This window comes from Pseudophryne corroboree, chromosome 6 (assembly GCF_028390025.1).
Source record: "Pseudophryne corroboree isolate aPseCor3 chromosome 6, aPseCor3.hap2, whole genome shotgun sequence".
Classification (NCBI taxonomy): Eukaryota; Metazoa; Chordata; class Amphibia; order Anura; family Myobatrachidae; genus Pseudophryne; species Pseudophryne corroboree.
The window spans coordinates 98,573,590-98,601,169 of NC_086449.1; the positions used below are offsets into that span (position 1 = coordinate 98,573,590).

Here is a 27,580-nt window from a genome sequence, read left to right on the forward strand (position 1 = left end):
GAGATCGTCCAAGTAAGGGATAATTAATACGCCTTTTCTTCGAAGAAGAATCATCATTTCGGCCATTACCTTGGTAAAGACCCGTGGTGCCGTGGACAATCCAAACGGCAGCGTCTGAAACTGATAATGACAGTTTTGTATCACAAACCTGAGGTACCCTTGGTGAGAAGGGTAGATTGGGACACGGAGATAAGCATCCTTGATGTCTAGAGATACCATATAGTCCCCTTCTTCCAGGTTCGCTATCACTGCTCTGAGTGACTCCATCTTGAATTTGAACCTTTTTATGTAAGTGTTCAAAGATTTTAGATTTAAAATTGGTCTCACCGAGCCGTCCGGCTTCGGTACCACAAACAGCGTGGAATAATACCCCTTTCCCTGTTGTAGGAGGGGTACCTTGATTATCACCTGCTGGGAATACAGCTTGTGAATAGCTTCCAATACTGCCTCCCTGTCGGAGGGAGACGTTGGTAGAGCAGACTTCAGGAACCGGCGAGGGGGAGACGTCTCGAATTCCAATTTGTACCCCTGTGATACTACCTGCAGGATCCAGGGGTCCACTTGCGAGTGAGCCCACTGCGCGCTGAAATTCTTGAGACGGCCCCCCACCGTGCCCGAGTCTGCTTGCAGAGCCCCAGCGTCATGCTGAGGACTTGGCAGAAGCGGGGGAGGGCTTCTGCTCCTGGGAAGAGGCTGCATGGTGCAGTCTTTTTTCCCTTCCTCTGCCCCGGGGCAGGAACGAGCGGCCTTTTTCCCTCTTGCCCTTATAGGGACAAAAGGACTGGGTTTGAAAAGACGGTGTCTTTTTCTGCTGAGAGGTGACCTGGGGTAAAAAGGTGGATTTTCCAGCCGTTGCTGTGGCCACCAGGTCCGATAGACCGACCCCAAATAACTCCTCCCCTTTATACGGCAATACTTCCATATGTCGTTTGGAATCCGCATCACCTGACCACTGTCGCGTCCATAACGTTCTTCTGGCAGAAATGGATATCGCACTTACTCTAGATGCCAGGGTGCAAATATCCCTCTGTGCATCTCGCATATATAGTAATGCATCCTTTAAATGCTCTATAGTTAATAATATACTGTCCCTATCCAGGGTATCAATATTTTCAGTCAGGGAATCCGACCAAGCCACTCCAGCGCTGCACATCCAGGCTGAGGCGATCGCTGGTCGCAGTATAACTAGAGATGAGCGGGTTCGGTTTCTCTGAATCCGAACCCGCCCGAACTTCATGGTTTTTTTCACGGGTCCGAGCAGACTCGGATCCTCCCGCCTTGCTCGGTTAACCCGAGCGCGCCCGAACGTCATCATGACGCTGTCGGATTCTCGCGAGACTCGGATTCTATATAAGGAGCCGCGCGTCGCCGCCATTTTCACACGTGCATTGAGATTGATAGGGAGAGGACGTGGCTGGCGTCCTCTCCATTTAGATTATAAGAGAGAGAGATTTACTGGAGCTTAGGACTAGGAGGAGTACTGTAGAAGTGTAGAGAGTGCAGAGAGTTTACTAGTGAGTGACCACCAGACAGTGCAGTTTATTTAATATATCCGTTCTCTGCCTGAAAAAAGCGATACACACAGTGACTCAGTCACATACCATATCTGTGTGCACTGCTCAGGCTCAGCCCAGTGTGCTGCATCATCTATATATATTATATATCTGTCTGACTGCTCAGCTCACACAGCTTATAATTGTGGGGGAGACTGGGGAGCACTGCAGTGCCAGTTATAGGTTATAGCAGGAGCCAGGAGTACATAATATTATATAGTGAGTGACCACCAGACAGTGCAGTTTATTTAATATATCCGTTCTCTGCCTGAAAAAAGCGATACACACAGTGACTCAGTCACATACCATATCTGTGTGCACTGCTCAGGCTCAGCCCAGTGTGCTGCATCATCTATATATATTATATATCTGTCTGACTGCTCAGCTCACACAGCTTATAATTGTGGGGGAGACTGGGGAGCACTGCAGTGCCAGTTATAGGTTATAGCAGGAGCCAGGAGTACATAATATTATATTAAAATTAAACAGTGCACACTTTTGCTGCAGGAGTGCCACTGCCAGTGTGACTGACCAGTGACCTGACCACACTGACCACCAGTATAGTTAGTAGTATACTTATATTGTGATTGCCTGAAAAAGTTAAACACTCGTCGTGTGACTTCACTTGTGTGTTTTTTTTTTTTTTATTCTATAAAAATAAAACTCATTCTGCTGACAGACAGTGTCCAGCAGGTCCGTCATTATATAATATATAATATATACCTGTCCGGCTGCAGTAGTGATATATATATATTTTTTATATCATTTATCATCCAGTCGCAGCAGACACAGTACGGTAGTTCACGGCTGTGGCTACCTCTGTGTCTCTGCACTCGGCAGGCAGTCCGTCCATAATTGTAATACCACCTAACCGTGGATTTTTTTCATTCTTCTTTATACATACATAGTTACATAGACATCTTCTCTTTATCAACCAGTCTATATTAGCTGCAGACACAGTACAGTACGGTAGTTCACGGCTGTGGCTACCTCTGTGTCTGCACTCGGCAGGCAGTCCGTCCATAATTGTATACCACCTAACCGTGGTTTTTTTTCATTCTTCTTTATACATACATAGTTACATAGACATCTTCTCTTTATCAACCAGTCTATATTAGCTGCAGACACAGTACAGTACGGTAGTTCACGGCTGTGGCTACCTCTGTGTCTGCACTCGGCAGGCAGTCCGTCCATAATTGTATACCACCTAACCGTGGATTTTTTTCAGTCTTCTTTATACATACATAGTTACATAGACATCTTCTCTTTATCAACCAGTCTATATTAGCTGCAGACACAGTACAGTACGGTAGTTCACGGCTGTGGCTACCTCTGTGTCTGCAGTCGGCAGGCAGTCCATAATTGTATACTAGTATCCATCTCCATTGTTTACCTGAGGTGCCTTTTAGTTGTGCCTATTAAAATATGGAGAACAAAAATGTTGAGGTTCCAAAATTAGGGAAAGATCAAGATCCACTTCCACCTCGTGCTGAAGCTGCTGCCACTAGTCATGGCCGAGACGATGAAATGCCAGCAACGTCGTCTGCCAAGGCCGATGCCCAATGTCATAGTACAGAGCATGTCAAATCCAAAACACCAAATATCAGAAAAAAAAGGACTCCAAAACATAAAATAAAATTGTCGGAGGAGAAGCGTAAACTTGCCAATATGCCATTTACCACACGGAGTGGCAAGGAACGGCTGAGGCCCTGGCCTATGTTCATGGCTAGTGGTTCAGCTTCACATGAGGATGGAAGCACTCAGCCTCTCGCTAGAAAAATGAAAAGACTCAAGCTGGCAAAAGCAGCACAGCAAAGAACTGTGCATTCTTCGAAATCCCAAATCCACAAGGAGAGTCCAATTGTGTCGGTTGCGATGCCTGACCTTCCCAACACTGGACGTGAAGAGCATGCGCCTTCCACCATTTGCACGCCCCCTGCAAGTGCTGGAAGGAGCACCCGCAGTCCAGTTCCTGATAGTCAGATTGAAGATGTCAGTGTTGAAGTACACCAGGATGAGGAGGATATGGGTGTTGCTGGCGCTGGGGAGGAAATTGACCAGGAGGATTCTGATGGTGAGGTGGTTTGTTTAAGTCAGGCACCCGGGGAGACACCTGTTGTCCGTGGGAGGAATATGGCCGTTGACATGCCAGGTGAAAATACCAAAAAAATCAGCTCTTCGGTGTGGAGGTATTTCACCAGAAATGCGGACAACAGGTGTCAAGCCGTGTGTTCCCTTTGTCAAGCTGTAATAAGTAGGGGTAAGGACGTTAACCACCTCGGAACATCCTCCCTTATACGTCACCTGCAGCGCATTCATAATAAGTCAGTGACAAGTTCAAAAACACAGACACAGTACAGTACGGTAGTTCACGGCTGTGGCTACCTCTGTGTCTGCACTCGGCAGGCAGTCCGTCCATAATTGTATACCACCTAACCGTGGTTTTTTTTTCTTTCTTCTTTATACATACATAGTTACATAGACATCTCTTTATCAACCAGTCTATATTAGCAGCAGACACAGTACAGTACGGTAGTTCACGGCTGTGGCTACCTCTGTGTCTGCACTCGGCAGGCAGTCCGTCCATAATTGTATACCACCTAACCGTGGTTTTTTTTTCTTTCTTCTTTATACATACATAGTTACATAGACATCTCTTTATCAACCAGTCTATATTAGCAGCAGACACAGTACAGTACGGTAGTTCACGGCTGTGGCTACCTCTGTGTCTGCACTCGGCAGGCAGTCCGTCCATAATTGTATACCACCTAACCGTGGTTTTTTTTTCTTTCTTCTTTATACATACATAGTTACATAGACATCTCTTTATCAACCAGTCTATATTAGCAGCAGACACAGTACAGTACGGTAGTTCACGGCTGTGGCTACCTCTGTGTCTGCACTCGGCAGGCAGTCCGTCCATAATTGTATACCACCTAACCGTGGTTTTTTTTTCTTTCTTCTTTATACATACATACTACTACGACATCTCTTTATCAACCAGTCTATATTATTAGCAGCAGACACAGTACAGTACGGTAGTTCACGGCTGTGGCTACCTCTGTGTCTGCACTCGGCAGGCAGTCCGTCCATAATTGTATACCACCTAACCGTGGTTTTTTTTTCTTTCTTCTTTATACATACATAGTTACATAGACATCTCTTTATCAACCAGTCTATATTAGCAGCAGACACAGTACAGTACGGTAGTTCACGACTGTGGCTACCTCTGTGTCTGCACTCGGCAGGCAGTCCGTCCATAATTGTATACCACCTAACCGTGGTTTTTTTTTCTTTCTTCTTTATACATACATAGTTACATAGACATCTCTTTATCAACCAGTCTATATTAGCAGCAGACACAGTACAGTACGGTAGTTCACGGCTGTGGCTACCTCTGTGTCTGCACTCGGCAGGCAGTCCGTCCATAATTGTATACCACCTAACCGTGGTTTTTTTTTCTTTCTTCTTTATACATACATACTACTACGACATCTCTTTATCAACCAGTCTATATTATTAGCAGCAGACACAGTACAGTACGGTAGTTCACGGCTGTGGCTACCTCTGTGTCTGCACTCGGCAGGCAGTCCGTCCATAATTGTATACCACCTAACCGTGGTTTTTTTTTCTTTCTTCTTTATACATACATAGTTACATAGACATCTCTTTATCAACCAGTCTATATTAGCAGCAGACACAGTACAGTACGGTAGTTCACGGCTGTGGCTACCTCTGTGTCTGCACTCGGCAGGCAGTCCGTCCATAATTGTATACCACCTAACCGTGGTTTTTTTTTCTTTCTTCTTTATACATACATACTACTACGACATCTCTTTATCAACCAGTCTATATTATTAGCAGCAGACACAGTACAGTACGGTAGTTCACGGCTGTGGCTACCTCTGTGTCTGCACTCGGCAGGCAGTCCGTCCATAATTGTATACCACCTAACCGTGGTTTTTTTTTCTTTCTTCTTTATACATACATAGTTACATAGACATCTCTTTATCAACCAGTCTATATTAGCAGCAGACACAGTACAGTACGGTAGTTCACGGCTGTGGCTACCTCTGTGTCTGCACTCGGCAGGCAGTCCATAATTGTATACTAGTATCCATCTCCATTGTTTACCTGAGGTGCCTTTTAGTTGTGCCTATTAAAATATGGAGAACAAAAATGTTGAGGTTCCAAAATTAGGGAAAGATCAAGATCCACTTCCACCTCGTGCTGAAGCTGCTGCCACTAGTCATGGCCGAGACGATGAAATGCCAGCAACGTCGTCTGCCAAGGCCGATGCCCAATGTCATAGTACAGAGCATGTCAAATCCAAAACACCAAATATCAGAAAAAAAAGGACTCCAAAACCTAAAATAAAATTGTCGGAGGAGAAGCGTAAACTTGCCAATATGCCATTTACCACACGGAGTGGCAAGGAACGGCTGAGGCCCTGGCCTATGTTCATGGCTAGTGGTTCAGCTTCACATGAGGATGGAAGCACTCAGCCTCTCGCTAGAAAAATGAAAAGACTCAAGCTGGCAAAAGCAGCACAGCAAAGAACTGTGCATTCTTCGAAATCCCAAATCCACAAGGAGAGTCCAATTGTGTCGGTTGCGATGCCTGACCTTCCCAACACTGGACGTGAAGATAATCTGTGAGGAGGGGGATGTACACGGTGATATATCGGAGGGTGATGATGAGGTGGACATCTTGCCTCTGTAGAGCCAGTTTGTGCAAGGAGAGATTAATTGCTTCTTTTTTGGTGGGGGTCCAAACCAACCCGTCATATCAGTCACAGTCGTGTGGCAGACCCTGTCACTGAAATGATGGGTTGGTTAAAGTGTGCATGTCCTGTTTTGTTTATACAACATAAGGGTGGGTGGGAGGGCCCAAGGACAATTCCATCTTGCACCTCTTTTTTCTTTTCTTTTTCTTTGCATCATGTGCTGATTGGGGAGGGTTTTTTGGAAGGGACATCCTGCGTGACACTACAGTGCCACTCCTAAATGGGCCCGGTGTTTGTGTCGGCCACTAGGGTCGCTAATCTTACTCACACAGTCAGCTACCTCATTGCGCCTCTTTTTTTCTTTGCGTCATGTGCTGTTTGGGGAGGGTTTTTTGGAAGGGACATCCTGCGTGACACTGCAGTGCCACTCCTAGATGGGCCCGGTGTTTGTGTCGGCCACTAGGGTCGCTAATCTTACTCACACAGCTACCTCATTGCGCCTCTTTTTTTCTTTGCGTCATGTGCTGTTTGGGGAGGGTTTTTTGGAAGGGACATCCTGCGTGACACTGCAGTGCCACTCCTAGATGGGCCCGGTGTTTGTGTCGGCCACTAGGGTCGCTAATCTTACTCACACAGCTACCTCATTGCGCCTCTTTTTTTCTTTGCGTCATGTGCTGTTTGGGGAGGGTTTTTTGGAAGGGCCATCCTGCGTGACACTGCAGTGCCACTCCTAGATGGGCCCGGTGTTTGTGTCGGCCACTAGGGTCGCTAATCTTACTCACACAGCTACCTCATTGCGCCTCTTTTTTTCTTTGCGTCATGTGCTGTTTGGGGAGGGTTTTTTGGAAGGGACATCCTGCGTGACACTGCAGTGCCACTCCTAGATGGGCCCGGTGTTTGTGTCGGCCACTAGGGTCGCTTATCTTACTCACACAGCGACCTCGGTGCAAATTTTAGGACTAAAAATAATATTGTGAGGTGTGAGGTATTCAGAAAAGACTGAAAATGAGTGTAAATTATGGTTTTTGAGGTTAATAATACTTTGGGATCAAAATGACCCCCAAATTCTATGATTTAAGCTGTTTTTTAGTGTTTTTTGAAAAAAACACCCGAATCCAAAACACACCCGAATCCGACAAAAAAAATTCGGTGAGGTTTTGCCAAAACGCGTTCGAACCCAAAACACGGCCGCGGAACCGAACCCAAAACCAAAACACAAAACCCGAAAAATTTCAGGCGCTCATCTCTAAGTATAACACCGGTATGTGTGTATATACCTTTTAAGATATTTTCCAGCCTTCTATCAGCTGGTTCCTTGAGAGCGGCCGTATCAGGAGACGGTAACGCCACTTGTTTTGATAAGCGTGTGAGCGCCTTATCTACCCTAGGGGGTGTTTCCCAACGTGCACTAACCTCTGGCGGGAAAGGGTATAGTGCCAATAATTTATTAGAAATCAGCAGTTTTTTATCGGGGGAAACCCACGCTTTATCACACACCTCATTTAATTCATCTGACTCAGGAAAAACCACTGGTAGTTTTTTCACACCCCACATAATACCCTTTTTTGTGGTACTTGTAGTGTCAGAAATGTTCAATGCCTCCTTCATTGCCGTGATCATGTAATGTGTGGCCCTACTGGACATTACGTTTGTCTCGTCACCGTCGACACTGGATTCAGTATCCGTGTCAGGGTCTGTGTCGACCATCTGAGGTAACGGGCGTTTTAGCGCCCCTGACGGTGTCTGAGACGCCTGAACAGGCACTAATTGATTTGTCGGCTGTCTCATGTCGTCAACAGTTTTTTGCAAAGTGCTGACATTGTCACGTAATTCTTTAATTACTACCATCCAGTCAGGTGTCGACTCCCTAGGGGGTGACATCACTAACACAGGCAATTGCTCTGCTTCCACATCATTTTCCTCCTCATACATGTCGACACAATCGTACCGACACCCAGCACACACACAGGGAATGCTCTGATAGAGGACAGGACCCCACTAGCCCTTTGGGGAGACAGAGGGAGAGTTTGCCAGCACACACCAGAGCGCTATATATATACAGGGATAACCTTATATAAGTGTTACTCCCTGTTATAGCTGCTGTATTTATATATTAGCTGCCAATAGTGCCCCCCTCTCTGTTTTACCCTGTTTCTGTAGTGTAGTGACTGCAGGGGAGAGTCAGGGAGCCGTCCTTCCAGCGGAGCTGTGAAAGGAAATGGCGCTTGTGTGCTGAGGAGAAAGGCTCCGCCCCCTTCACGGCGGCCTTTTCTCACGCTTTTTTTAGGAAACTGGCAGGGGATAAATGCATCCATATAGCCCAGGAGCTATATGTGATGCATTTTTTTTAGCCATATAAGGTTTTTATATCGTTTTTATTGCGTCTCAGGGCGCTCCCCCCCAGCGCCCTGCACCCTCAGTGACCGGAGTGTGAAGTGTGCTGAGAGCAATGGCGCACAGCTGCAGTGCTGTGCGCTACCTTATTTGAAGACAGGAACGTCTTCTGCCGCCGCTTTCTCCGGACCTCTTCGCTCTTCTGGCTCTGTAAGGGGGCCGGCGGCGCGGCTCCGGGACCCATCCAGGCTGAACCTGTGATCGTCCCTCTGGAGCTAATGTCCAGTAGCCAAGAAGCCCAATCCACTCTGCAGTCAGGTGAGTTCGCTTCTTCTCCCCTTAGTCCCACGATGCAGTGAGCCTGTTGCCAGCAGGACTCACTGAAAATAAAAAAACCTATTTAAACTTTTACTTCTAAGCAGCTCAGGAGAGCCACCTAGCTTGCACCCTTCTCGTTCGGGCACAAAAATCTAACTGAGGCTTGGAGGAGGGTCATAGGGGGAGGAGCCAGTGCACACCAGCTAGTCTAAAGCTTTTACTTTTTGTGCCCAGTCTCCTGCGGAGCCGCTATTCCCCATGGTCCTTACGGAGTTCCCAGCATCCACTAGGACGTCAGAGAAATAACGCTGCTTAACCTGATTAACACTAAAGCTGTTTGAGCGATCGAGACGCTCCTATTACCCACTGCAATGTAATGAACACACCATACCGTGCTAAGGTTCCAACACCTTTACTAACAAGCTTTTAAGTTATATCGAAAAAGGTAAACAGTTCACAAGTCATGCACTACAAACTAACATATAATTCTAACAGATTATCTAGACAGAAATATACAATAGTAAACAATCGCTAATACAAATACATAGACTAAGAATGAATGGCTAACATTACACGGGTAACAAAGTGGCCACAGAGAAACATACCATACGGGGAACACTCGCAGGCGCAACCGGAATCCAGTCCTCCAATTATCAGCGATAACTGTTGAAGAGAGAGTACTGGCCGGTCTGGGATCAGTGACCCTTATATACACAACATACAGTGTACTTCAAAGGGCCCTACAACCTTATTGTTCATTGACCACAGGAATGTCTCTCTGCACTATAACAAAAGGTCATAGGTGGATTTGAACAGGTGGGCTGTGACTATTTCAAACAGCTCAGGTGGGAGGGAATCTCCGGATTCCCGCCGCATGGATAATGAACTGCAAATATAGGATATGTCCAGAAATTACTAATGGCCATAACTATACGCAGGAGCGTTTAATCTATACCTAACCAACACCGGATTGTTGCTATTAATATACTCTTCGGTTAGGTACCAGACACCACTGTTCAACCTTAGACAGACCCTTTGTATCACGAAAAGAGGGATTCCCATGTCCATGAGCAAGTCACTTTAACCAAACTTACAGTTATTACTAAGGGGAACATTACCTATAAAACCTGCTATGTGGATTTATTAAGGAGCGATCGAGTCGCTCGCTAGACGCGCACAAACTCTACCGTAGGTGCACATACCATGCGCTCGAGCGCACGCCCGTAAAGGCGCCGTCACGCATTTGCGAGTATGTGCACGCACGCCAGTGAAAGTGCATGTGCAGCGGGCAAGCGCATGAGGTGAATATATGGCAACGTGCAGTGTGATATTTTTCTGACTTTGACAGTCCACCCTTTGGCAGTCACCAATAACTGCCACTTCCTAAAACAGTTCAAAAAGAGAAAAATATATGTCATATGTAAATACATTTCTAAGGGAGAAGGGGTAAGGGAGAAGAGAAGAAGGTGGGAAAAAAATATGACCTAGTGAGATAGTAGAAGCATGTGTGTATGAGTCAATGTTTGAGGGGTCATGTATCATCGTGCCGTACGTGTTTTAAATCAAGCTTCGAGGTATTGCGAAGTATACATTTGAATTCCTTCTTATCCCGTATTACGGGCCTGTGGATGGGCTGTCAAACTTTACCGAGCTCTTTTCGGCTTTTGGTTGCAACAAAATGGGGGAGCACATTTTAGTTGATGATACATGAATGGGGGGAATATGCAAGTGCTGATATCTGTGCCTATATTCCCTATCGACTATGTGTGTCATTACCTGAAGGTTGTAGAAATGAAGATAAGAAGCAATTATGGTAAATGCAGTCATAAACTATGTGAGTTTAATATACATTTGTTGATTGAGGTCTTGTCTTGCGTCTTGTCTCGATGTACATGTTGACTGTAGTCTCCCGATGCTTTTGCTATAATTGCTTGAGCAAAAAGCTTTCTCAATGTCCATAGACTTACAATCTTTAAAGTGTTGGGCTATCGTAAAATTTAAAGTCACTAGGGATATTGGGGGTCTATGGCATTGTCCATCAGTGGTCTGTGTAAAAGGTTGTCAAATTCTTCTTCCAAGCGGATGTCTTTGTACCTTGAAGGAAAACAAAGGAGAAACGGGTGAAAGAAACGGACCGTGGAATCACATTTTCATCACAACATTGTCTCTATCGTTGGGTCATAAATCAAATTAGTCGTTGTTAGTACAGTGTCTTCACTTCTTAAACTCATCACTCGGGCACTACGTTTATACTTCGTTAAAACCCGAACGCATCTAAATATCAGACCGACCAATATGATGACACCCAGAATACACAAAAGAAATTTCCCTACATCCATGATAATACCTTGGGCCCATTCTCCTAAACCAGGCTCATTACCCACAGCAGCAAGGGTGAGATTGTGTTTCCTTCGGAACTCCCATTTTAATTGCAAGATGTCATCCATCTTTTGGTCTATGACCTCGACCGGGTCCTCAGTGCTGTTTGTAATATACGTGCAACACTTTATTCCATATTGAGTCGCTAGGGTAACACAATACCCGCCTGTCACAGCTGTGAGATAATTGAGAATCATCCTATGCTGAACCAGTTCTGTTTTGTAGGCTTGTAACTCTCTCCCCGTATACCTGAATGTGTCGTCATACATTTCAGTGATATTGTCTAATAAATTTGCAAGCGCAGATATATATCTATAATTCAACACTCCTCTGGCTGTACGAGTGATATCTAACGCGAGTAGGACTTGAATCCCGGTGGATTCATGGATCAGGTCAGAGGCCGGATGCTCTGTTCTTTCTATCAGGTGCCGTTTAACGATGTGCTCGTAATGAGTGTGAGTATAAGGAGCTTGGGCACCACAGTGAATATCTTTCATTTTAGTGTGGGATACAGTCATTACCTCAGGCAGTACTTTTCCAATATAACATAACCCTTCTGAGTTTGGGGCAAGCCACTTATACGCCTTCCTCCCGCATATGAAATATGCATCATTGGGGAGAACATATGGGACGGAGTGTGACATAACCATATTACAAATTTTCCATATGAAATCTCCTAACCCTAATTTTTCCATCTGTTTAGTACACGTATCTGTTTGTACGACATGTGCACAGTATCCTGGTGATACTTCTCCAACTCGCATGGTCCTACTTCCTAAAGTGTATCTATATCGGAAGAATCTTCCATGGTCGGCTATCTGGCGTATAAGCTCTGTGTCTATGGGCAATCTGTCGGCTCTAAGTGAGAAAGTCATGGTTTGATTACTCCATGACACTTCCCAATTTCCCGGCTTTCGGGGATTGGAAATGTTAAAGCACACTAAGGACCTATCCACATGATATTGGTGGAGCTTCAAACTAGGAGGACTAGAGATATTAAACCTCTTGTCCACCGGCCTCCCACCACTTAGCTCAAGTACCTCTCCTACAGTTAAAGGGAATGGTACTAGTCCTGATTTGCTATGGCCTTGAGGTACTTGAGAGCATACCCAACAGTCTGTCTGATTTAACACTTTACCCACTAAGGAGTGATAGTCACTCAATGGATGCCGGTCCACGTGGACATTAAAACTGGACTGACATTTCTTTATCCACCCATCCTCAACTATATTGTCACAATGCCTACAGATGCAGTTCTCTTCAGCTAACAATCCTTCACAATTCCTTCTATTGTCAATGCTACCAGATCGTTTTCTGATACTCGCCTTTACTCGGAGATTATGTTGTTCTTGGAAATCTACGCCTGCATCCTGGTCATCAGAACCCATTCCCGATCCTTTCTCGACCTCCATGGTACTCTCACCGAAACAGACTGCTCTGGTCAACATCATGGTCAACAGGAAAATCCGGATCACAGTCTCTTGGGGCAAGTCCATCTTAGAGGAGTAAAAGGAGAAAAATAAGAAGGGGGAAAGGAAATAGGAGGGAGGTGGGAACTGGAGAAAATAACAAATGGGAAAAAGAAATCTGGCTCGACAAGCTTCTGGTCTTATTATCCTCAACGCTCAGGTGTTGTCTCAATCTTCCCTGAACAGACACTCTAGTGATACAACCTCTACCGTCTGTTCTTTGTCACGGGACCTCTCTGGATCCGCAACCTTTTTACAATGAGACGTATGGACCCAAGTCTCTCTCTCGGCAACCTTCAAAGCAGTTGTGCTGGTCAATAAGACTTGATATGGTCCTTCCCATCTGTCAATAAGGCAACCTGAGCATAGAAAATTCCGTATCATTACATAATCCCCAGGTTCAATGTCATGACAATTACTGTCTGGCAAATCAGGAATCACCAACTTTAGATTATCATTCTGATTCCTCAATTGCTTACTCATCTTAACCAAGTACTTTACGGTTACTTCATTGTTACATTTCAAATCATCCTGGGGGTTAATCATAACATGGGGTTGTCGACCAATAGGAATTTCAAAAGGAGACAGATTAAGAGGGGACCTAGGAGTGGTTCTGATGCTGTATAATACAATTGGCAAAGCTTCAGGCCACAACAGTCCTGTTTCAGTCATTACCTTGCTTAATTTATTTTTAATAGTGCTGTTAACTCTTTCCACCTCTGCACTCGCCTGGGGGCGATACGGACTATGCAGCTTACTATTAATTCCCATCAACTTACACATTGTTTGAAAGACTTCACCTGTAAAGTGGGTACCCCTATCACTTTCAATTATTCTAGGGATACCGTACCTACACACAAATTCCTGCACAATTTTCTTTGCAGTAAACACAGCGGTATTTGTGGCCGCGGGAAATGCTTCGACCCAATTTGAGAACACATCAATACAGACCAAAACATACTTTAAATTTCTACAAGGTGGCAATTGTATGAAATCAATTTGTATTACCTGAAAAGGGCCTTCTGTTGGAGGGATATGAGATGGCTCTGCCGGTATTGCCTTTCCGATATTCTTCCTCAAGCAGGTAAGGCATGTCATCGCTCTTTTACCCGCATGGGAAGAAAATCCTGGGGCGCACCAATAAGCTCTTACTAGCTTACACATCCCTTCTTTGCCCAGATGAGTCAGCCCGTGTGCTGCTTCCGCTAGACTTGGAAGGTATGCTCTGGGTGCCACTGGTTTACCTTGTCCATCTGTCCAGAGTCCTGAGGACTCCTGGCCATATCCTTTTGACCTCCAAACTGCCTTTTCCTGTGGGGAACACAAATTTTGCATTTCACACAATTTCTGTGTGTTTACAGTATTAAATACCATCAGTTGTGTGATATCTGTCTGTCTGGGGGTACCGGCTGCTGATTTAGCAGCTTCGTCTGCTCGGCTGTTACCAAGTGATACCGGGTCTTGGTTATACGTGTGAGCTTTACACTTGATAACAGCCACTCTGTCGGGTTCCTGTATCGCTGTTAGAAGTCTTTTGATGTGGGCTGCATGCGCTACTGGTGTGCCAGCTGCCGTCATGAAGTTTCTGAGGCGCCATAGGGCTCCGAAATCATGGACTACTCCGAAGGCGTACCTAGAATCTGTGTAAATATTGGCTGACTTGCCCTTAGCCAATTCACATGCTCTGGTTAGGGCAACCAGTTCAGCAACTTGTGCTGAGTGAGGTGGGCCTAGCGGTTCTGCTTCTATGGTACCTTGGTCATCTACGACTGCGTATCCAGTACACAAGTCTCCCGAGTCCGTCTGTCTGTGACAACTACCGTCAGTGTAGAAGGTAAAATCTACATCTTCCAGTGGGTTGTCACTGATGTCAGGCCTTGCCGTGAAATTTTGGGTCAAATATTCCATACAATCATTCATGTCACCCCCTGTATTAAATCCTCCTTCACCATCACTCTCATCCTCCACCCTTTGTGCCTGTCCAGGCACACCTGGGAGATATGTTGCAGGATTTAATGCGCTGCATCTCTTTATGGTAATGTTTACGGGGGCCATCAATGCCAATTCCCATCTTGTAAACCGCGCTGATGAGACGTGTCTGGTTTGGGCAGAATTCAGCAAAGCTGACACTGCATGGGGCGTATGAATTGTGAGGTTGTGTCCTAGCACTACATCTTCGCTTTTCGTAACTAGCAATGCTATCGCTGCAACACTTCGCAAGCATGTGGGGAGGGGATCGCGCTACCGTGTCAAGCTGAGCGCTTTAGTAAGCTACCGGCCTGCTGGCATCACCATGCTTCTGGGTTAGGACACCTGCTGCGCACCCAGCACTCTCTGTTCCGTACAGCTCAAAGGGTTTCCCATAGTCTGGCATACCCAATGCCGGTGCCTGCGTTAGGCACTGTTTAAGTTTCTCAAATGCCATCTCAGATTCGTCTGTGTGCGAAATCCGATCAGGTTTATTTGATGAAACCATCTCCTGCAATGGCAAGGCCAGTATGGAAAAACCTGGGATCCAGTTACGGGAATACCCACACATTCCTAAAAATGTTCTAATCTGTTGCTGGGTTTGTGGCAAGGTCATGTCACGAATTGCTTGAATTCTATCAGCGGTGAGGTGTCTCAGTCCTTGTGTCAGACAGTGTCCCAAATACTTCACCCGGGCCTGGCATAATTGTAATTTGTCCTTGGAAACCTTGTGTCCTGTGTCTGAAAGATGAAACAGGAGCTGTTTCGTATCTCTCAGGGATGCTTCCAATGAATCTGAACACAGTAGTAAATCGTCCACATACTGTATCAATACTGATCCACTCTCTGGTTGGAAAGACTGTAAACAATCATGCAAGGCCTGTGAGAAAATACTTGGACTGTCTATGAAACCTTGTTGTAATCGAGTCCATGTGTATTGAACTCCTCTGTATGAGAATGCAAATAAGTATTGACTGTCAGGGTGCAGAGGTACCGAGAAGAAAGCGGAGCAGAGGTCAATCACAGTGAAAAATTTGGCAGTGGGAGGGATTTGCATTAGGATAACAGCTGGATTTGGCACTACGGGGAATTGACTCTCAACTATTTTGTTGACCCCTCTTAGATCCTGTACTAATCTGTAACCCCTCCCCCCACTCTTTTTAACAGGGAAGATGGGGCTATTGGCAGTGCTGGAAGTCCTTACTAGAATGCCCTGTTGTAGCAAGCGCTCTATTACAGGGTAAACTCCTAACTCCACCTCTGGCTTCAGAGGGTACTGTGGGATTTTTGGAGCTATCCTACCATCTTTTACTTGCACAACTACTGGGGCTACATTTGCCATCAATCCAGTGTCTTGTCCGTCCTTGGTCCAAAGTGACTCCGGTATCTGGGAAAACATTTCTTCTACCCTGGACGGACACCTATTTACAACAAAAGTGTGTGACATTAATCTTGTTGGGGAGTATAACATATCTTGCACTTCCTGAGCGTGGTTTTCGGGTATGTCCAAGAACACACCCTCAGGAGTACAATATATGACGCATTCCATTTTGCACAGTAAATCTCTCCCTAAGAGATTAGTCGGAGCCGATGCAGCCAGCAGAAAAGAATGCTTGGTATGCAAAGGCCCTATCGTAACCTCTGTTGGTTTGCTTAAAGGGTATTGTCGTACTACTCCTGTTACTCCCATGGCTGGAATTGTTTTACCAGTGGCTCTCATGCCCACGGTCGAATTTATCACTGACTTGGCCGCCCCCGTATCTACAAGGAAATTTAGAGATTTACCAGCTACATCAATTGTAACCTCGGGTTCACTTCCAAGGCTCGCAATCAATTTCACTGGCTGCAGATTACAGGTGTGACCACACCCCTATGGTGCGTGGTGACCTCCCTGCATTGCAGTGGCAGCTATTACCTGTGAAGGGGGTAAATGGGTATTATCAGAGACTTGCCAGTCTCTTTTTGGGGGATACCTTCTTGTTTCCCCTGCGTGTGGCTCATAACTCCGTCTCTGCGGTTCTTGATCCCAATTTCGTATGTCATGTCGTTGTCTAGGGTTTTTATGTGCATTATGTGAGTTATTTGTACAGTTACGTGCAAAATGTCCTTCCCTGTTACAATTGTAACATTTTACCACATGCGGCTTACCACCAGGGGTCTGTGATCGGGACTGAGGCGGCCTTGTTGTGAGGGCCTGGATACTTATTGCCATCAGTCTATCACTCTGTGACTCCCTGCGTCTTGTGATGTTCCTGTCGTGCCCAACAGCAGTCTCTCTTAAGGCGGCCACCGACATACCTCTCCAGTTAGGTTGAGTAGTTTGTACTCTACTCCTTAATACCTCCTTTAAACCGTCCATCAAGACGGACACCGCTACCTCTCTATGGTGCATATTTGCCTCAATGTCCACGATCCCAGTATATTTAGCCATTTCCTCTAATGCCCTGTGGAAATAGTCAGGGGCAGTTTCCCCTTCCATTTGTTTAATGGAGAATATTTTGTTCCATTTTACTACAGCTGGGAAGTATATTCCCAACTGCAGATTGATTCTGGTTACATTGTCTTGATTATATTCATCCGTAAGGGGTACCTCCTCATCTAATTTACAGTCGGCTATAAACTTTACAGGGTCAATACTAGAGGGCAGACATGCCCGCAGTAGTGTCCGCCAATCTTTGTTGTTAGGTTCAGTGGAGTTACCTAGGTCCTTAATGAACCTCTGACATGCGGCTAAATCTTTTCTGGGATCAGGAAATTCAGACAAAATTGTTCTTAATTCTGCTCGGGACCAGGGACAGTGCATAGCAATATTCCTAATGGGTGTGGCTCCATTTGTGTCAGTCTTACCATTGGGGACCGCTATTACTCTAACAGGGTTAAGATTAATTACTTCACTCTGGTTTGATTCTTCAGCGTGTGGTGCAATAGTTTCAGCATATTGTACAGTGCCGTACTTACCTGTAGACACAATCTCACCTGTCCCTGAGCTATGGGCTTTAGATGCCAATCTTACTGGTTGGGCGGTGCCCACTGAAGTATCGCTTATGGTGGCCGCTAGAGAGAGAGCTGATATCATAGTGGGCTCATCTTCTTGGTCGTATTCCTGGGGGAAGTTTAACATAGGATACAACTTGCATGGGTTAGCGTTAGTATCAACATTTGCATTAACTTTTATCTTAATCTTATAACTACTACATTGATTAAGTGCACCCTTATCGTACACCCGCATGTCATTCTCTGTAGCCACTTTGTCCCCTACTATATATGGTGATGGTGCCGTTGCTATTAGATTTCTACCAGGATTTGGAATTGCTTTCTGAGCTAATTCCTGTTGTATTTCGCTTTCCTGTTGCCATATCTGTAAACAATCATAATGTCTAATCCTCTGCTTTGCAGATTTTATTAGACCTATCCTTTTTCTTAGATTCTGCAATACATCAGGGATCAGACTGCCTACCCGGGGAAACTGTTCCCCATCATCCTCTGTCATACGTTCCCATTCTTTGCATAATACCTGTGTGTGTGATCCGTATTTTTCACACATTATATACCGTGCGGACCCTTCGGGCCAGCAACTACCAACGTGAACCCTTGTTGGACGTCCCTTCTTTGAACAACTGGCCTCCATCGTTTGTAGATATTGCCGTCTTAGCTATTTCTCACAAACAGACCAGATTGCCCGCGGTAATGCGACGGTGAAAGTTCAACTAGTGCCTTCACTCACTCTGCGCCCCAATTGGCCAATCCAATCCGTGGGATCTTTTGTAACCTCTATTTACTGGGGCGCGTGGGAGTATGCGATCCCTCCCCAGTAAGTATTGGTCGTTGGAGATTTCCAGAGTGAGCAGTGAAACTCCCTTAAAATAACAAAAACCTACACAAATCACGTTAGAATGTACAAATAGCGTTTATGATCCCACAGTAAATTTTAATGGGTATCAAGGTAACAAACTAATGCACACAATTACGTGCGGTCCAGTCGCACAGCGCATAAATAACTAAATATTTATACACTTTACGACCAATGGAATCGGTTGTTTAGGCTGCGAAACCTTCAGCCGGAGCTTAACTTGACTATATGGGTGCTACGCAAAACCCCTCGGGCTTCGCTTAAATACCTCGCAGTCCTTTTGTCTGCGGAAACTACTTGCTCCTTTTACCTTCTACAATGTTAACGCGGGCAAGCCAGTCCACTCCACCAAGTGTCCACTCACCTGATGTGGTCTCCGACGGGATCCCGATTTGTGGGTTCACAAAAATAATACTTTAAGTTCCACACTCACTCCTACTCACTCATATGCACACTGATCTTTCTGTACAGAAATTCCTTTCATACAGGCAGGAGTCCAATCCCTGGGTTTTGCAATAGAAAAAGGTTCTCTTTTAACTAATACTTTTTGGAAAACTGAACAAATCTGTGCTATTATCAGGTGGCTATACTATACCGCCCACCCTAAACAAGGTTATTGTGTGATTTGAGTCTCAGTGGGCGTATCCGTACGCTCCGTTGCGTAAAACACGCCGCATGCGTATGCCTTTTGCACGTTGTCCGAGACACGTATGCACAAAGTGCAGGTATGCCCACAGCGACACAATCAACACGCTTCTATCAATGTAAACGATATTCAACTATAATCGCTTACCGTACACCACACAGTATTTGCTATGCTGTGTGCGTGTCCTTTACAATTATTCCCTTAAAAATTATCCTATTTAATCTCAATTAAATAGCACCAGAATTCCTCAGCACGTGTCTAATAATCAATTCTAATGGCAACAAGAAAGTGAGCTGCAACAATGTAGATGTGTGCGTGTGTATACACAAAACAGAAATAAACAGTTTTAAAAGACAATAGCATATTGTTCTTACCTTTCTACCTTCCGGTTCCCGATTCCACCCCAGCACTCCTACAGCGTAGCGAAACAGACGCTTATCTAGCCAGCACTACTGCCTTCCCGCCCTTGCTGGCAGATAACGTTTGTTTTCGTTAGTGCGGATATGTGGAGGACGGACGAGCCCTCAATTGATAATGTCAAATTGATTACCTTATAATATTCACTATATGGGTAAGAGACTTAATACGCAATTGGCGTATGGGGTACCGTAAGGATACGCACTTAGCTCGGCCGTGATCGAGACGCACATGCGGCACACTCGCTCACAGCTTACGCTTGGTGTCGAGCACGCTATAGGCGAACGACTACCGTAATGCTACGCTACCAGCGTAGCGGACGCTCGGGACCACGAGGAGATCACGAGCGGCGCAGGCACTCACAAGATGATAATCAGTAAACCTTGAATGTAACACACAGAAAGGATACTCTTATGTTGTAAACCTTGTTCTGAAACACTGTAGCGATATAACGCTGCTTAACCTGATTAACACTAAAGCTGTTTGAGCGATCGAGACGCTCCTATTACCCACTGCAATGTAATGAACACACCATACCGTGCTAAGGTTCCAACACCTTTACTAACAAGCTTTTAAGTTATATCGAAAAAGGTAAACAGTTCACAAGTCATACACTACAAACTAACATATAATTCTAACAGATTATCTAGACAGAAATATACAATAGTAAACAATCGCTAATACAAATACATAGACTAAGAATGAATGGCTAACATTACACGGGTAACAAAGTGGCCACAGAGAAACATACCATACGGGGAACACTCGCAGGCGCAACCGGAATCCAGTCCTCCAATTATCAGCGATAACTGTTGAAGAGAGAGTACTGGCCGGTCTGGGATCAGTGACCCTTATATACACAACATACAGTGTACTTCAAAGGGCCCTACAACCTTATTGTTCATTGGACACAGGAATGTCTCTCTGCACTATAACAAAAGGTCATAGGTGGATTTGAACAGGTGGGCTGTGACTATTTCAAACAGCTCAGGTGGGAGGGAATCTCCGGATTCCCGCCGCATGGATAATGAACTGCAAATATAGGATATGTCCAGAAATTACTAATGGCCATAACTATACGCAGGAGCGTTTAATCTATACCTAACCAACACCGGATTGTTGCTATTAATATACTCTTCGGTTAGGTACCAGACACCACTGTTCAACCTTAGACAGACCCTTTGTATCACGAAAAGAGGGATTCCCAAGTCCATGAGCAAGTCACTTTAACCAAACTTACAGTTATTACTAAGGGGAACATTACCTTTAAAACCTGCTATGTGGATTTATTAAGGAGCGATCGAGACGCTCGCTAGACGCGCACAAACTCTACCGTAAGTGCACATACCATGCGCTCGAGCGCACGCCCGTAGAGGCGCCGTCACGCATTTGCGAGTATGTGCACGCACGCCAGTGAAAGTGCATGTGCAGCGGGCAAGCGCATGAGGTGAATATATGGCAACGTGCAGCGTGATATTTTTCTGACTTTGACATACCGTAGTAGTTATTATTAACAATATCAAGCCACATCTCCTGATGTAAATCAGGTACATATACTGCTGTTGTGTTCTTGCACAAATCCGGTGTATATGTTTCCCTTGCAGATCTGCTTCACGTCCGATTCAAAATCCGTCTTCTTGTTGCTGCATTTTTCGCTTGTGTTTTAGATGCAGAAACTGACATGTATGAACTACATTGTAACAAATCTATACCTTTTGTTGTCCACCAAAACCAACTAGACATCCCGAAGCCTGCTACAACCCAAGAACTTGGGTCAGGCTACATGACCACCCCCGAAATGGAAGTATCCAATCCGTCCTACTGAAGTCAGACCACTGTGGGAACCCGATGGTGGTTCTCATCTAATAGCTTGGTGTACTATTTTGGAATAGCACTGTTAAAGACTTATGGATCCTGCTGAACTGGTCCAAAATCGTGTTGTTAATCAGATCTTCAAAGTGACCTTGTTATCTTGTGTTCTTGTCAATGTTGGCACTGGTCCCTGCCCTGCTGGCAGAGGAGCGAACAGTGAGGCTTAGTGACTGGAGCAGCTCCTAGTGAATTAGTGACTAGACCTAAATGGCTTTTGTTACTTGTGTTGCTTCAGTCCTGTGTGATTTCATATTTACATAAAGGACAGACATTAGACCTATTTTCCATTTATTTGCTTAAGTGATTTCAAACTCATATTTCTAGGTTTCAACAGCCAGCACATAAGGCTGACCACCAGCTGAAGCCGGCATCTCCCCAGAGACTGCTACCTATTGTGTGATCCTCTTATCTCCCCAGTCATGACAATGGGTTCAGTATGATTGGCCGGTGGATGGAATGCTGGCGGTCACAATACAGATGCCGGCATCCCAATCTGTGAAATCCCGACAGGGGCGAAGTATGTTCCCCCCTCTCCCCTACCCCTTCCCGCAGCTTAACCCTAATTTACCCCCTTAGTGCCTAACCCTAACTTCCTCCCTGTGGTGCCTAAACCTAATCCCCCCTCTCCCTTCCCCGCAGCCTGACCCTTACCCTCCCCCCTTAGTACCTAATCCTAACCTCCCCCTTAGTGCCTAACCCTAACTTCTCCCAAGTGGTGCCTAAACCTATTTCCCCCCTTCCCCACAGCCTAACCCTTACCAACCCCCCTTAGTGCCTAACCCTAACTTCTCCTTGCTGGTGCCTGAACCTAACCCCCCTTCCACGCACCCTAACCCTTACCCTCCCCCCATAGTGCCTAACCTCCCCTTTAGTGCCTAACCCTAACTTCTCCCCCTCGGTGGTGCCTAAACTTAACCTCAACTTCCCCGCAGCCTAACCCTTACCCTCCCCCCTTAGTGCCTAACCCTAACTTCTCCTTGCTGGTGCCTAAACCTAACCCCCCCTTCCGCGCAGCCTAACCCTTACCCTCCCCCCATAGTGCCTAACCTCCCCTTTAGTGCCTAACCCTAACTGCTCCCCGGTGGTGCCTAAACTTAACCTCAACTTCCCCGCAGCCTAACCCTTACCCTCCCCCCTTAGTGCCTAAACCTAACCTCCCCCTTAGTGCCTAACCCTAACCTCCCCCCAGCCCTAACCATAACCCGCCCGCTATACTTACGGTCGGGATGTCGGCTGTTGGGAATCCTGCGTCAGTCACCTGACCCTAACGGGATTCCGATGTCAGCATTCTGATGGGTGTTGGGATTCTGGCATTGGTATTCAGACTGCTGGGATCCCAACAGCCGGCATATTAACCGCATCCCCAGTAGTGGATCTTGCCACGGGCAAGCAGGATTTTTGCCCGGGGCGGCGCTGTCCCGAGGACGCCGCTGCCGTCTCGAGGGCGCCGCCATGGCAAGATCCGCTGTGCCTGTGGCAAAGTCCGCTGTGCCTGGTGAGTTGTTTCAGTGTTCCCTTCCGTGCGGTGCGCAATGACGTCATCGCGTACCGCGCGGCATTGTGGGAGCGGCCATAGACGCTAGAGGTTATAATTGACCTCTAGTGTCTATGCGGTGCTATGGGAGAGACGTCATGATGTCTCTCCCACAGATCTGAGGAGCGGCGCCGGCGGCCGGAGACGGAGGGCAGCAGCGGTCGGAAAGCAGGAGTGGGGATGGTGAGTATTTATTTATTCTTTTTTTTGTAAGCGGCACAGCTATTGGGGGCACAACTACTGGGGGCACAGCTACAGGGGGCACAGTACTGGGGCACAGCTACAGGGGGCATAACTGTGACCACGCCCCTTCCCCATGAAGCCACGCTTCTATTTTTTTGCACGCGCCTACGACGCGCACTATCCCTGTTTTCTCTGTCAACGTTTTCCCTGTCGGGGGAGGGCGCCGAAGGAAACTTTCGACCTGGGCGCCACAAGGTCTAGAACCAGCCCTGCGCATCCCCTGACATTACCCACAGGAGATAGTGCTCAATAATTGAATCTATCAGAGAGATTTCTCTCCAAAGCTACCCAGCAGCCATTTACTCACGACAAACCAGATAAGTTCATGCTTGAGGTATAATTGATGTTCTACCACTTACAGTACGTAGAGATGTCTTTATTTTGTGTATCTGAGGTACTGTAACACACTTACACACAGAATTCTACTAGAACTGATTATGCTTTTACATTGTAACAGTACAATTGACCTGTTATACCCCTTTCACATCTTCAATGCCGGATCCCATCCGGGAATTGGAAACGGGTCATTCCCGGGTGGGATCCGGCATTGGAGACTCTCCTACCTCTTTCTGATGGCTTCTGTTGCCATAGCGGCAGGGGCCGGAGCCTGCAGCGGGGGCAGCGCTGGGAGATGAACTCATCTCAGTGCCGCCTTTCCCTATCTTGTAAACGGGTCCCGGATCGGCTCGACCCGGAAATCCATTTACAGAGCCACTGACCCGGTATTCAACCCGGGAATAACACTGCTTATAACCCGGGTTGAATTACCGGGTCAGGCGACCCGGGAAATCTGACATGGCGCTTTCACACCGCACACTGACCCGTGTCACACCGCACATTGACCCGGGTTATTTGTGCGGTGTGAAAGGGGTATTACTCTCCAGTTATTTTGGAACTTCAGGTGCCAGCATAGACGGCAGTACTAAAAGTCACAGCATGCCAGACTGTCTGGGCATGCTGAAACTTGTAGTTTAACAACAGTTTGTGATACATAGATTGCTTACGCTAGTTGTAATGTTTAAAGTTATATATAGCTGATATTTGACTGTAGCACCATTGTGTCTTCTCATTTCAGCCAGTGGATGGCGCTATTTTTGTGGAAAAAAGCCTGAATGGATTACCTATGGACTGCTGATGTTACTGTATGTACTGATCCTGGCCCTGGTCATTACTGTCTTCTGTGGATGTAAGATTTCTTTTCATATCACCTTCTTGATTCTTTTATTTCTTACACATATCTCAGGGGAGTGGGATGACAGGGGCTAAAACAATTGTATCACAAATTCATTTTTCCTAATGATTTCTTACCAGTAGAGGGCGCTATCACAGTGCTGTCACCCAGCTAAAGGGGCCTATTTATCAATTAATTATAGCAGGCTATCCATCAAAAACACCCATTTTCCATATTTACCAACTGTGGGGTGGTGGGGGTCGGGGGTGGGGGGGTGCTTCTGGACTCCAGATGATACTGGGCTGCCGCTGTCCCAGGCTTCCCCTGCACTACGCCGTACGCATGCACACTTCATCTATTCACCCCCCAGATATATCTACTGCAGTCCCAAATGTTCAACCAAAAAAGCAGGCCTTATGCTTCAATGCCGAATTTACCAAGCTTTGCAATACGCTGCATTCTGGAGCTTCCAGGGGCGTAGCCAGAACTTTGTGGGCCCCAGAGCAACATTTTGAAGGGGCCCCCATCCCAGTGCTTCTAGAGAGACACTTCTCTGCAGCAGTTGTTAATTTTATGCCCTATAATAGTGCCCTAGTTCATTTTATGAACCATAGTAGAGCATTATTTAATGCTATGCCCCATAATAGTGCCCTAGTTTCTGTTATGAATCGTGGTAGTGCTTAAGTTCACCCTATGTCACATTTCAGAGCTGCCAGTACACATTATGCCGCACAGTACCCTCAATTCACATTATGATATATAGTGCTCCCCGTTCATATTGTGCCTCATTACAGTGCCCCGGTTCATATTATATTACATTAAAATGCCCTCCAGTTCATGTTATACCACACTACAATGAGCAGGTCAAGCGTTATACCTAGATATATTGCAGGCCCCAAGTAAAAAGTTTGAAAGGACCCCTACATACCACCCAATGGCGATAAATTTATATAACACTTTGACAGGAAAGGTGGGCCCCTCTCAGCTCTGGGCCCCATAGCAGCTGCACTGTCTGCAACTATGGTAGCTACGCCCATGGGAGCTTTGTACCAGTAGCTAAAACTATTGTAGCCTATTAGCTACACTCTGCTGCATTTATCTAACATGGCAGAATCACAAATAATGCATTTTTCTCTAACGTCCTAAGTGGATGCTGGGGACTCCGTCAGGACCATGGGGAATAGCGGCTCCGCAGGAGACAGGGCACAAAAATAAAGCTTTAGGATTAGGTGGTGTGTACTGGCTCCTCCCCCTATGACCCTCCTCCAAGCCTCAGTTAGGTTTTTGTGCCCGTCCGAGCAGGGTGCAATCTAGGTGGCTCTCCTAAAGAGCTGCTTAGAAAAAGTTTTTAGGTTTTTTATTTTCAGTGAGTCCTGCTGGCAACAGGCTCACTGCATCGAGGGACTTAGGGGAGAGAATTTCAACTCACTTGCGTGCAGTATGGATTGGATTCTTAGGTTACTGGACACCATTAGCTCCAGAGGGAGTCGGAACACAGGTCTCACCCTGGGGTTCGTCCCGGAGCCGCGCCGCCGACCCCCCTTACAGATGCTGAAGATTGAAGGTCCGGAAACAGGCGGCAGAAGGCTCTTCAGTCTTCATGAAGGTAGCGCACAGCACTGCAGCTGTGCGCCATTGTTGTCACACACTTCACACCAAGCGGTCACGGAGGGTGCAGGGCGCTGCTGGGGGCGCCCTGGGCAGCAATATTTAATACCTTTATGGCAAAAGAATATATCACATATAGCCATTGAGGCTATATGTATGTATTTAACCCATGCCAGATATCTAAAACTCCGGGAGAAAAGCCCGCCGAAATAGGGGGCGGGGCTTATTCTCCTCAGCACACAGCGCCATTTTCCTGCTCAGCTCCGCTGTGAGGAAGGCTCCCAGGACTCTCCCCTGCACTGCACTACAGAAACAGGGTAAAACAGAGAGGGGGGGCATTTTTTGGCGATATTTTGATATATTTAAGCTGCTATAAGGAACAACACTTATATAAGGTTGTTCCCATATATATTATAGCGCTTGGGTGTGTGCTGGCAAACTCTCCCTCTGTCTCCCCAAAGGGCTAGTGGGGTCCTGTCTTCGATAAGAGCATTCCCTGTGTGTCTGCTGTGTGTCGGTACGTGTGTGTCGACATGTATGAGGACGATGTTGGTGTGGAGGCAGAGCAATTGCCGATAATGGTGATGTCACCCCCCAGGGAGTCGACACCGGAATGGATGGCTTTGTTTATGGAATTACGTGATAATGTCAGCACATTACAAAAATCAGTTGACGACATGAGACGGCCGGCAAACCAGTTAGTACCTGCCCAGGCGTCTCAGACACCGTCAGGGGCTGTAAAGCTCCCTTTACCTCAGTCGGTCGACACAGACCCAGACACAGACACTGAATCTAGTGTCGACGGTGATGAAACAAACGTATTTTCAAGTAGGGCCACACGTTATATGATCACGGCAATGAAGGAGGCTTTGCATATCTCTGATACTGCAAGTACCACAAAAAGGGGTATTATGTAGAGATGAGCGCCTGAAATTTTTCGGGTTTTGTGTTTTGGTTTTGGGTTCGGTTCCGCGGCCGTGTTTTGGGTTCGAACGCGTTTTGGCAAAACCTCACCGAATTTTTTTTGTCGGATTCGGGTGTGTTTTGGATTCGGGTGTTTTTTTCAAAAAACACTAAAAAACAGCTTAAATCATAGAATTTGGGGGTCATTTTGATCCCAAAGTATTATTAACCTCAAAAACCATAATTTACACTCATTTTCAGTCTATTCTGAATACCTCACACCTCACAATATTATTTTTAGTCCTAAAATTTGCACCGAGGTCGCTGTGTGAGTAAGATAAGCGACCCTAGTGGCCGACACAAACACCGGGCCCATCTAGGAGTGGCACTGCAGTGTCACGCAGGATGTCCCTTCCAAAAAACCCTCCCCAAACAGCACATGACGCAAAGAAAAAAAGAGGCGCAATGAGGTAGCTGTGTGAGTAAGATTAGCGACCCTAGTGGCCGACACAAACACCGGGCCCATCTAGGAGTGGCACTGCAGTGTCACGCAGGATGGCCCTTCCAAAAAACCCTCCCCAAACAGCAC

General features: G+C 46.2%; 1 protein-coding gene across 2 annotated transcripts in view; it reads left to right on the plus strand.

The window, feature by feature from the left end:
- LOC134936469 (hepatic lectin-like) overlaps nucleotides 1–27,580 on the plus strand; it is a 124,701-nt gene that overhangs the window by 19,315 nt on the left and 77,806 nt on the right. For both annotated transcript variants that reach the window (XM_063931509.1, XM_063931510.1), the window contains exon 2: nucleotides 24,385–24,495. In XM_063931509.1, coding sequence (XP_063787579.1) covers nucleotides 24,385–24,495 — 111 coding nt within the window. The remainder of the gene's footprint in view (nucleotides 1–24,384; nucleotides 24,496–27,580) is intronic.